This window comes from Coregonus lavaretus (genome assembly GCF_964263955.1).
Source record: "Coregonus lavaretus genome assembly, chromosome: 28".
NCBI classification, from domain to species: domain Eukaryota; kingdom Metazoa; phylum Chordata; class Actinopteri; order Salmoniformes; family Salmonidae; genus Coregonus; species Coregonus lavaretus.
The window spans coordinates 40,518,606-40,531,252 of record NC_140015.1 but is presented as its reverse complement, the minus strand read 5'-3'; the positions used below and the strand labels follow the sequence as shown (position 1 = coordinate 40,531,252).

General features: G+C 45.4%; 1 protein-coding gene across 1 annotated transcript in view; it reads left to right on the top strand.

The window, feature by feature from the left end:
* Nucleotides 1–8,303: 8,303 nt before the first annotated feature.
* The window catches only part of LOC311103631 (polycomb protein suz12-A-like), a 42,263-nt gene continuing 37,919 nt past the window's right edge, over nt 8,304–12,647 (top strand). Inside the window, exons 1-3 of the mRNA XM_084145231.1 lie at nt 8,304–9,001; nt 11,753–11,799; nt 12,016–12,080. Of these exons, the coding sequence (XP_084001357.1) occupies nt 8,812–9,001; nt 11,753–11,799; nt 12,016–12,080 (302 nt within the window). The 5' untranslated portion in view covers nt 8,304–8,811. The remainder of the gene's footprint in view (nt 9,002–11,752; nt 11,800–12,015; nt 12,081–12,647) is intronic.

Below are 12,647 nucleotides of genomic sequence, written 5' to 3'. Positions count from 1 at the left end.
GATCATAAGTGTGTGTGTGTTACACTTTTGACCGTGTTAGTTTTCATGTAGCTACAACAGAGTAGACTACCTATGCTACTTACCGTAACTGAACATCATATTCCGTTCTATATTCATAATATTGCGTCTATATAACCTGGTAAAGCTACATTCCCAACCGTTCCCTTTGCAGGTGAGGAAGCGTAGAAATCAGGACTACTGCAGGAGTAACCCGGGAGAGGCTAGAGAGACCCTGAACTCTCACCCCTGTGACACCCCAGCCCTGTCCCAAGCCGTCCCTGACCTTCCACGCCTCCATGTCCCAGGTGTAGGCTAAACCTTTGAAGCTGGAGAGACCCTGAAGTCTCACCCCTGTGACACCCCTCGGTCCCCTCCCCAGCCTCAGCCCCTCTCTGACCCGCCACCATGCCCCTGATCGTGGATGCTGTGTGGGCCTTGTGGAGCATCGGGGCGGGGGTCTATGACTACTTCCACACCAGTGCCATGGAGGAACGCATCGGCAACCTGGAGAGCGTCCTCACCATCCACCAGTGTGTCATAGCAGCCCTGTCCGCAGGCCTCGTCCTCCTCATGACCTACATACTGTGGAGAAAACACTGAAGCCATGGTCGTATTCAGTTGGTGAGATGGCCCCCGGGGTGAGGTTTCCCCTAGGTACAGATCTTGGATCATTTCCCCCTCCCCCAATCCTATCCGTAACCAGTAGTGGGGAAAATGCTAAACTGGCCCAAGATCAGCATCTAGGGGCAACTTCACAATACTCCAGGGGAGATGGGACGGTCCTAGATACTCCAGACCTAAGGACTGCAATGCGGCTAACATCAGCTACTCAGCAGACTAACAGCCAGTCCCAAATCACTCCCTAACCCTCCCCCCATTGTCTTATGTCAGTGCAATGACTGTCAGTTTAGGGACGGGTATCGTGTAGGAGTGACGCCACCTAGCATAAGACAATGACCTTGGCCCTAACCCTTTGGTGTTTGCAGATCTGAAGGGTCTTGATAGGTATAAGCAGTGTAATGCTGGATCGTCACATCACTACTACTACTGGAGCTCAACAGACAGTCTGAAATCCCTCCCTGGTCCTTCCCGTCAGCCCTGACCCTCAAATGAAGGGTCTGGATGGGTATGACAACTGGAGAGGTGTGGTAGCGCAGTGTTGGATCAGGATTCTGTTTCAACCACGCACTACTATTGAAGACGAGCTCAAGAGACCATGAGGAGTTGCTTGTGGAAGCTTCCTGGTGGAAAGTAGCCCTGATATACAGTCCCAGGTCTCTATCAGCGCTTGCTGGAGTTGGAGTAGGCTGGCGTTGCCGTCCCTCCCAAGTCTCGTTCGTCGCTCTGTTGTTACTTGGAACGGGAGCGAGAGGAAGTCTGGGAGCTGAGGGTAGCTGGAGAGGGGCTCTTCAGTCTGAGAGCTGAGGGTAGCTGGAGAGGGGCTCTTCAGTCTGAGGGTAGCTGGAGAGGGGCTCTTCAGTCTGGGAGCTGAGGGTAGCTGGAGAGGGGCTCTTCAGTCTGAGGGTAGCTGGAGAGGGGCTCTTCAGTCTGAGGGTAGCTGGAGAGGGGCTCTTCAGTGTGGGAGCTGAGGGTAGCTGGAGAGGGGCTCTTCAGTCTGGGAGCTGAGGGTAGCTGGAGAGGAGCTATTCAGTCTGGGAGCTGAGGGTAGCTGGAGAGGGGCTCTTCAGTCTGAGGGTAGCTGGAGAGGGGCTCTTAAGTCTGGGAGCTGAGGGTAGCTGGAGAGGAGCTCTTCAGTCTGGGAGCTGAGGGTAGCTGGAGAGGGGCTCTTCAGTCTGGGAGCTGAGGGTAGCTGGAGAGGGGCTCTTCAGTCAGAGGGTAGCTGGAGAGGGGCTCTTCAGTCAGAGGGTAGCTGGAGAGGGGCTCTTCAGTCTGGGAGCTGAGGGTAGCTGGAGAGGAGCTCTTCAGTCTGGGAGCTGAGGGTAGCTGGAGAGGGGCTCTTCAGTCTGGGAGCTGAGGGTAGCTGGAGAGGGGCTCTTCAGTCTGAGAGCTGAGGGTAGCTGGAGAAGGGCTCTTCAGTCTGGGAGCTGAGGGTAGCTGGAGAGGGGCTCTTCAGTCTGAGAGCTGAGGGTAGCTGGAGAGGGGCTCTTCAGTCTGAGAGCTGAGGGTAGCTGGAGAGGGGCTCTTCAGTCTGAGAGCTGAGGGTAGCTGGAGAGGGGCTCTTCAGTCTGAGAGCTGAGGGTAGCTGGAGAGGGGCTCTTCAGTCTGAGAGCTGAGGGTAGCTGGAGAGGGGCTCTTCAGTCTGAGAGCTGAGGGTAGCTGGAGAGGGGCTCTTCAGTCTGAGAGCTGAGGGTAGCTGGAGAGGGGCTCTTCAGTCTGAGAGCTGAGGGTAGCTGGAGAGGGGCTCTTCAGTCTGAGAGCTTGAGGGCCATATATGTTTGTGCTATCATGTCAACTCCATGTTTGGCATGGCAAGCAGTTGACATGATAGCACAAACAGATCTGGGACCAGTCTATCATGACTGGCAGTGATCAGAAAACACTATTTTGCTACTGTGTGGATACTGACTTCAAGCCTGGTACCAGATCTGTTTGTGCTGTCCTGCCAACAATGACCATAGGAGTGGGTAAGACCGTACAAACAAATCAAGGACCAGGCTAACTCACTCCACTTGTTTGATTTTAAACTATCATCCATTAAATGTGATTGACTCATTTTGGTACTTTATATTGCCGAAAGGGATTTGAGAAACATGGCTTCCGTCCATGTCACTGCAGAGTTAGCCTAAATACTAATGACACTGTTAGGACTAAACATTATGGACCGTTTTCCCGGACACAGATTTATCCTAGTCCTAGAATGAAAAGCATGGTCAATGGAGAATCTCCATTTAAAAGTGTGTTTTTTTTAGCCCAGGACTAGGCTTAAACTGTCTGTGAAACCTTCCCTGTAAGAGAAAGATAACACCATTTAAGTTACTGTCTAGGTCAGGGTTGCCCAACCCTGTTCCTGGAGAGCTACCCTCCTGTAGGTTTTAACTCCAACCCTGTTCCTGGAGAGCTACCCTCCTGTAGGTTTTAACTCCAACTCTGTTCCTGGAGAGCTACCCTCCTGTAGGTTTTCGCTCCAACCCCAGGTGTTACTAACCTGATTCATCTTATCAACCTGCTAATTATTAGAATCAGGTGTGCTAGATTAGGGTTGGAGCAAAAACCTACAGGACGGTAGTTCTCCAGGAACAGGGTTGGGCAGTCCTGGTCTAGGTTAACATGTTTCCATGTCGATGACACCTTAACGGTTTTCTCTGTATTTGTACGTCATAATATATATTTTGAAATCATGCTTTTATCATTGTTGGATCTGTTACCTGTCTTGACTATTATCCTGACCGTTGGCCATTGTTGTCGACTCAAGCACTACTGTGGGGATTTTGCTGAATCACTACCTTGTTGTGGTTTCTATGGGAACAAAAAGTATTAATGTCAGGTTAATAAATAATGTGATTAACTCTGCACTATTCTTTCCTCCTTACTGTATTTCAACTATTAGCTTATGTACAAACTATGATATGATTTAGTCTACTGTTAGTTTATTATGTACAAACTATGATTTGTAATTCCCTTGAAAGTTGGTTGCCATGACAGTGGCCAAAGCTGGTTGTAATCTCAACCAGTTTTGATCACTGAGATACTGACAAGTAGGTCCTGTAGGTTTTAACTCCAACCCTGTTCCTGGAGAACTACCGTCCTGTAGGTTTTAACTCCAACCCTGTTCCTGGAGAACTACCCTCCTGTAGGTTTTAACTCCAACCCTGTTCCTGGAGAGCTACCCTCCTGTAGGTTTTAACTCCAACCCTGTTCCTGGAGAACTACCCTCCTGTAGGTTTTAACTCCAACCCTAATCTAGCACACCTTATTCTAATAATTAGCTGGTTGATAAGCTGAATCAGGTTAGTTACAACTGGGTTTGGAGCGAAAACCTACAGGAGGGTAGCTCTCCAGGAACAGGGTTGGAGACCTCTGTCATAATCTCACATGACTCCTGCTTCCAACATAAACATCATGATCCTAGTCCCAAATGGTACCCTATTCCCTACATAGTGTACTACTTTTGACCAGATCCCTATGGGCCCTGGTCAAAAGTAGTGCACTATATAAGGAATAGGGTACCATTTGGGACGGAGCCATGTACTCCTGGAATGGCCACAGATTGATATCGTCCATCCAGGTCAAAGATTCTTCTTCTCTTTGCCCTCTTGATTCGTATCAGGGATTGAGAACGTCAGGAAGACTGCTTCTTCCTTCCGTAGAAACTGAACTTGCCCGGGTTTTCTGCTTCTATGGCGCCTGCCCTGAATATGTCATCAGGCCAAATTGCTGAATAAATCTCTCTTTCTCTGTCATTATACTAGGCTATTTGCTCAGCTGTGCCTATCCCCGCCCTCATTATGTTTGTTGGTCAGTCCATTCCTATTAGTACCGTACTCTTCACTTCCACATTGCTGAGATACACTCCGTTTATTAGGTTCACCCATCTAGTACCAGGTCGGACCAACCTTTGCCTCCAGAACAGCCGGAATTCTTTGGGACATGGATTCTACAAGGTGTGGCGTTCAAACGTTGCTCAGTTGGTATCAAGGGACCCTAACGTGTGCCGGGAAAATATTCCCCTCACCATTACACCACCGCCACCAGCCTGTACCGTTGACACCAGGCAGGATGGGGCCATGGACTCATGCGGCTTATGCTAAATCCTGACTCTGACATCAACAGGAACCAGGATTCATCGGACCAGGCGAAGGTTTTCCACTCCTCAATTGTCCAGTGTTGGTGATCGTGTGCCCACTGGAGATGGTTCTTCTTGTTTTTAGCTGATAGGAGTGGAACCCGGTGTGGTCGTCTGCTGCAATAGCCAATCCGTGACAAGGACAGTTCTGCACACCACTGTTGTACTGCGCCATTATTTGCCTGTTTGTGGCCTGCCTGTTAGCTTGCACGATTCTTGCCACTCTCCTTCGCCCTGTCTCATCAACGAGCTGTTTTCTCCCACAGGACTGCCGCTGCACCATTCTCTGTAAACCCTAGACACTGTTGTGCGTGGGAAAACCCAGGAACAGAGAGCGAGTGCAGTGGGAATCACAAGAATCTTGACATCCGAAGTGTCGGTTTTTGAACTTCGTTAAGGGAGTAATCTCTGGGGTGTCGATGGAAGTTGAGGTGAAATACCTAAGGGAGAGAATAGCAGGTGTGGTTAATATCCGGCCTGACCAGAATGGTGAAAGGGAAAAAAGTATGTTGGTTCTTTAGTTTTTTGACAAAGAACACCTCCCTACCAATGGAGGTTGGTGGCACCTTAATTGGGGAGGACGGGCTCATGGTAATGTCTGGGGCGGAATCGTATCAAATACATGGTTTGATGCCATTCCATTCGCTCCGTTCCAGCCGTTATTACGAGTCGTCCTCCCCTCAGCAGCCTCCACTGCTCCCTACACATTTAAAGCAAAGGTAAGGTAAGACCATTCCTCCACAAAATGCTACAATGTAAAAACTGTAAAGGATTTGGCCATGTGACAAATGTGGTGGAGATCATGATCCAGAGTTCTTGGAGTGCCCTGTAAGGGTGAAGGAAGTTGAGCTGGCGAAAGTCAGGACGGTCCATCAGATCTCCTATGTGGAGGCAACCAAAAGTGTTGAGAAAGCAAGTGACAGTGTTGAAGATATGATCGCGGATGCAACACAACGCGTGTGACAAGCAAGAGAACCGTTTATTGCATCTGTTATTAACTGTATGGCACAAGTATCAAAGAAATCAAAGAAGTTGGACATTGTGGCTGCAGCTGAAAAGTATCTGGGACTTCAGGAGTTCACAGCGGAAGGTCTGCAAGGGGTTTTGGCAATGGAAGATGTTTGATGCAATGGAAGAGTTTGGATTGGATATGGCGGTTTTGTTTTAACAGAATAAATAATATGTTTTTTTTGGTAGTCTGTATGGATCTCCCCCCCCCAACATGACAATGTTCCCATTTTTGGGTTATTTTTGTTTTCATCCCGCACAGTAAGTGGCGGCAATACACTTCCAATAAACATAAAGAAAAAGAAGTAGCGCGTGTGCGTCACTAGTTAACACAGCCACAAGGTAAGAAGGCCCGCCTACTCGAGCAATCAGGTGAGGGAGTGTGATGACGTGAATGCCGACCGGCTTGCAGGAGCAGAAAAGAGACCTGTATTTCTTTTATCCAGTGATCCATCAATGATTTGGTTATTTATTAGATATAATAAAACCAACCGTTCTAAATGCAAAGTTGTAATCGGATGTCTTATTCAAACTCAGTTTGCAGGTTTATCATGATGTTTTCCCTTACTTGTCTTAACCCAAAATAGGTTTACTCCAATATCTGCATTGTTTTTAAAATGGCACGTAAACAAACAAATTGACACATCTTGATTTTAGATGTTTATTTTCAAAGTCCACAAGTAATCCACGAGTAAAATGTTCACCGTTTCACAGAAATGGTCACAGAAATTTATATTTTTGAAATTGGCTGATTTAAGATGAAAATGTCCACACTGTTACTTTTTTTTTTTGGCATCCAGGCACTTACTATAGTAATTTATTTAACTTAACATAGCCTTGCAATCCATATTTCTGGTATTTTGTACCAGTTTCCAAAGGCATGGTCTTCAAGCTATGGAAGATGGCAAAACATTTAGTTAAAATAATAATTGATTGGGGACTTACATGACACTTTTATAGACACCCAAGGCTCTTTATAGTGTATGGGGAAACTCACCACCCTAACCCCACTTACATACTCTTTATTTGATTTGATTGGCCCATCCACCCACCTCTTCGGAGGACAAAAGTAACTTTTTTTTTTTTTTTTTTTACAGATGTTTTGTGACATATACATTATTCATACACTTTACATACATGGTACTATTATACAAAGTATTACATGATAGGAATACAGTTTGCTATACACATTACACATAAAATACTTTCTGAAGGCGCTTTGTGCCCACAACTTGAAATTGTAGGCTATAAAATAAATAGAGTTGCACGCTCTATATACAAGCTCCGAGTAATGTATTGGGTAAACCGCCAACGTTTCGGCATCACAGTGCCTTCTTGAAATGGAACACCATTTAATGGGAGACTTTTACTCTCCCAACTGAGTTTTTTTCCCTGCCAAAATAATAATAATATGCCATTTAGCAAAAGCTTTTATCCAAAGCGACTTTTTGTGTATGGGTGGTCCCGGGGATCGAACCCACTACCTTGGCGTTACAAGCGCCGTGCTCTACCAGCTGAGTAACAACAGATGTGCAGGTATAATATATTACTATTAAAATGAAAGGCTTGTAGGCATAGCTGCAGGAAATAGGGGTGCTGGGGATGCTGCAGAACCCCCTGATAAATCACACATTTAAAAAGTATTAATATATAAAGAAATTGTGCACTAGGCCTTTATTATTCCTGTATGAGCAGAGAAAAATACTCCTCAAAAACAACAACCTCTAGGGGACACCTTACACTGTAGTTAGGCCCTGTAGCTCAGTTGGTAGAGCATGGCTCTTGCAACTCCAGGGTTGTGGGTTTGTTTGTTGTGGGGGGGCAGTATGAAAATGTATGCATTCCCTAACTGTAAGTCGCTCTGGATAAGAGCGTCTGCTAAATGACTAAAATGTAAATGTTAGGAGTTTTTCATGTAGCATCACCTGAACAGTAGCTCAGCAGATGGAGTTGGGGTCTCAGGGACCAGAACCAGGGAAAGGGGTCGAATCCCAGAGAAGGCATGTGACACCACACTTTCAGCACATTGTTGTTCAAACAATTATTTTATTATTTTTATTATTATTATTATTATTTATGTGAATTTTAGTGACGTTGCCAACTGGGACCTCGGGAAAAATCGCTTTGAACGGTCATCCAACTCGGAATTCCAAGTCGGAAACTCTGGCCTTTCTAGAGCTCCGACTTTCCGACCCGAAGATCACTGACATCATTTGACCTCGTTCTTTTCCGAGTTCCCAGTTGTCTTGAAAGCACCATTGGGTCCTCAAACTCGAAAATGAGGCGTTTCCCGCGAAACGGAATATGAGTGATCACTTGTCTGATTGGTTCGGTAGGCGGGCCTTCTGACTTTGTGGCTGTGGTAACTAGTGACGACTGCGCGTGAGCGGCAAAAGCTTCTCTACCGAACGTCATCCGCAGACCCGTGATGATTCGCACCAATCACAACTCTCACTTCTCTAAACAACGCCTCTAATTCGGCTAGGATCTGTGGGGGCGGTTGCTTTTAAGTCACCGTTTGAATTGTTGAGTTCAGGGAGTTTATGCCTATGTGAAAAAAAAAAAAAAGAAACGGTCAATTTGACTATTCCGTAGATGCTCTCAGGAAAATTGCACTAAATGGTTCATTTGCGTAGAGTTTTGTAGCTTTACCAAGCCGACATAGCATTCTTTCATGACATCTTTCGAACTCACCTTATTTGCTGTGATATCTACAGCATAACTAGCTAACGTTAGCTATTTGATGTTCAGTAGGAAACATAGCTAGGTGGACGTGCCAGGTGCTTGCTAACTTCTCTCATTTCCTTGCGATTTAATCGAATTTGTTTCTCGGACAAACTGTTTTCTAGCCAATCAACAACTGTAGCTGACAAACAATGCATTGATACAACAAGTCTAATGTTAATTCAATGAAATTGACAAGAAGAAGATAGCTGGCTAATATCGGCTGGCTAGCTTCAGCTTGCTCGTTGTTGGTGCTCTCTTTGTTTTGACAAAGGACTTGAGTTTTTATATTTTTTATATTTGGAATACACCTGTGACACTTTATTTCCTGGGCCATGGCTCCCCAGAAGCACGGTTCTTCTGGCGGCGACAACAACGTTGTGGGCTATTGTGGTACCGGTGGCGGCAGAGCGAACGGCAGTGTCTACGGCCACCAAACAACTGCAGTTGTGGTGCCCGCAGCCAAGAAACCGAAAATGGAACTGGTTCAAGCCGACCATGAGTTGTTCTTGCAGGCATTTGAAAGTGAGTTGCTGTCATTGTCGTCGTATAATGTTGTTGCATGATTATTCTTTATATAGCTAGATTGCTTGTAAATACCAATCTACTATATAACCATCTCTATTTAATCTAGCCTATATAGAAGTGTCCCTTGTGATTGTGAGCCATCATTATTTCAACAAAATTATAACTACATTTCACCAGAAAGACGTCAAGTTAAAAGCATCTGACAACATGATCATTATACTGAGAAATCGGATCCTATTTTAGATTTGTAGCTAGATAATTTATTCTACCACGTGCTTGCTTACTTCCTCATCTGAAGAGATGACATGTGCCAGAACTACTTTAAGAAATGAGCATGTGCTGCATTTGAAATATGTTTGACAACATGTGAAGAGTCTATGTTTGTGAAAAATTAAGGTGTGTGTATATATTTACATTTACATTTTACATTTTAGTCATTTAGCAGACGCTCTTAACCAGAGCGACTTACAGGCGCAATTAGGGTTAAGTGCCTTGCTCAAGGGCACATTAACGTCATTTAGCAGACGCTCTTAGCCAGAGCGACTCACAAATTGGTGCGTTCACCCTATAGCCAGTGGGATAACCACTTTACAATTTGGGGGGGGGGGGGGGGGGGGGTTAGAAGGAATACTTTAGCCTATCCCAGGTATTCCTTAAAGAGGTGGGGTTTCAAATGTCTCCGGAAGGTGGTGAGTGACTCCGCTGTCCTGGCGTCGTGAGGGAGCTTGTTCCACCATTGGGGTGCCAGAGCAGCGAACAGTTTTGACTGGGCTGAGGGGGAGCTGTGCTTCCGCAGAGGAAGGGGAGCCAGCAGGCCAGAGGTGGATGAACGCAATGTCCTCGTTTGGGTGTAGGGACTGATCAGAGCCTGAAGGTACAGGGGTGCCGTTCCCCTCACTGCTCCAAAGGCAAGCACCATGGTCTTGTAGCGGATGCGAGCTTCAATTGGAAGCCAGTGGAGTGTGCGGAGGAGGGGGGTGACGTGAGAGAACTTGGGAAGGTTGAACACCAGACGGGCTGCGGCATTCTGGATGAGTTGTAGGGGTTTAATGGCACAGGCAGGGAGCCCAGCCAACAGCGAGTTGCAGTAGTCCAGACGGGAGATGACAAGTGCCTGGACCAGGACCTGCGCCGCTTCCTGTGTAAGGCAGGGTCGCACTCTCCGAATGTTGTAGAGCATGAACCTGCAGGAGCGGGTCACCGCCTTGATGTTGGCGGAGAACGACAGGGTGTTGTCCAGGGTCACGCCTAGGCTCTTCGCACTCTGGGAGGAGGACACAGCGGAGTTGTCTACCGTGATGGCGAGATCATGGAACGGGCAGTCCTTCCCGGGGAGGAAGAGCAGCTCCGTCTTGCCAGGGTTCAGCTTGAGGTGGTGATCCGTCATCCATACTGATATGTCTGCCAGACATGCAGAGATGCGATTCGCCACCTGGTGATCAGAAGGGGGAAAGGAGAAGATTAGTTGTGTATCGTCAGCGTAGCAATGATAGGAAAGGCCATGTGAGGATATATACGTTTGATACAACAATTTCCCATCCTAAAAATTATGAATAAGCAAAGGCTTTGATTTACATTTTAGTCATTTAGCAGACGCTCTGGGACTTACAGTTAGTGAGTGCATAAATTGTTTCATACTGGCCCCCCGTGGGAAACGAACCCACAACCCTGGCGTTGCAAGCGCCATGCTCTACCAACTGAACTACACGGGGATTTCTGGTAAAACAGATAGAAAAGGGGTCTTAGAAAACGTCTACCTGAAAAAGTCTTAAGGTATTAGAAATACATTAAAACACAATAACGTTGAAGTAAAGACCCCTGCCAACTAATATCAACACTTATATTTAGTTTAGGAGAAATGTTTCTGCCTTCTGTAAGTTTAAGAAACATTGCCTTGTGCCTTGAAATTCCGTTACCAAAAATCCACACATCAATTAGTTAGTGTTTTTACTGACATACATTTTGTTTATGAATTATTAAGTGATTAAGACTCGAAATCCCGTTATCAAATCGGTAACAGAATTTCAGAAAAATCGGTCACGGAATTTATGCAATTGAATTGGCTACAATGGGAAATCAAAGTAGTCACAAACCACAGTTGGATTCACAAGTTTAGACAGCACATTACAGCACAGTAGAGTATAGGAAAGAGAAGTATAGTTCTCTACAGTAGAGTTTAGTACGGTATACAGTAGAGCACACAAGTTGAGTACACTGTACTGAACTATACTGTACTGAACTATACTGTACTGTACTATACTGTACTGAACTATACTGTACTGTACTGTACTATACTATACTATACTATACTGTACTGAACTATACTGTACTGTACTGTACTGTACTGAACTATACTGTACTTTAAAGAACTGTACTGTACTGTACTATACTCTACTATACTGAACTATACTATTTTGTACTGAACTATACTCTATGGAACTATACTGTACTGAACTATACTATACTGAACTATACTCTACTGTACTGAACTGTACTCTATTGTACTGAACTCTACTGTACTGAACTATACTCTACTTTACTGCACTGTACTCTACTATACGAGAATAATATTGTTGTCAATGTAAAGTAATTTACCGTAAGATAATGAATGTTAAACCAGTGTCTGTTTTTGGAGCCAACAATAATTGCCCCTCTAGGATAAATAGTCTGTTGCCTAAGTATAATGTTATTGTCAATGTAATTTACTGTGAAGTTAATGAATGTTGAACCAGTCTATTGTGTTTCCAGAACCGACCCAGATCTACAGGTTTCTCAGAACCAGGAACTTGATAGCGGTACGTTGGAAGCCTTCTCAGCACCTGTCATTCTTTACTGTCTGTGGCCTCTAATGGTGTGCCTGTTTGAAGATGGTAAAGATTTGATGCACTGCACACTTCCACTAGATATCATTTCCTTCTTTTTGGCATTGACAACCTGTTGCGACATTTCTGTCAAGGTGCAGAAGATGCATGTGCAGATTTCTAATCGTTTTTTCCTGTGTTGGTTTTCAGCCCATATTTTTGCACAGAACCCTCACCTACATGTCCCACAGAAACTCAAGAACAAACGCCAAAAGGTAAAAACCTGAATGAAGGTGTTGATTATAACTGTTGAATGTTTTTAAAAGGTCCATTGATATGTTAGGCATTCTCAGCATACTGATGGACCCAGTTAGATGAGTCCCAGTCTTCAAATAGCCTACATGAGCAGCAGAATGGAAAACCTAAAGCTTTTAGTACTAAGACCTGTTCGTGTGTACCAGTGACGTAATTACAGTGAACCCGACGACCCCAGAAACTGAAGAGTTGGTAGGGTTAAACCCTGTTGGATTACAGCAGGGGAGAGTGTGTGTGGTTCAGTATGCTGTAATCTTAGCACAGGGCCTACAGCCATGGGGCTGCATAGTGTAGGAGGGGGCAGCCCCTGCTATTTCACTGAGTGACGTAATGTATACAGTTGAAGTCGGAAGTTTACATACACTTAGGTTGGAGTTATTTAAAACTCGTTTTTCAACCACTCCACACATTTCTTGTTAACAAACTATAGTTTTGGCAAGTCGGTTAGGACAGCTACTTTGTGCATGACACAAGTCATTTTTCCAAAAAGTGTTTACAGACAGATTGTTTCACTTACACAGTGAGGG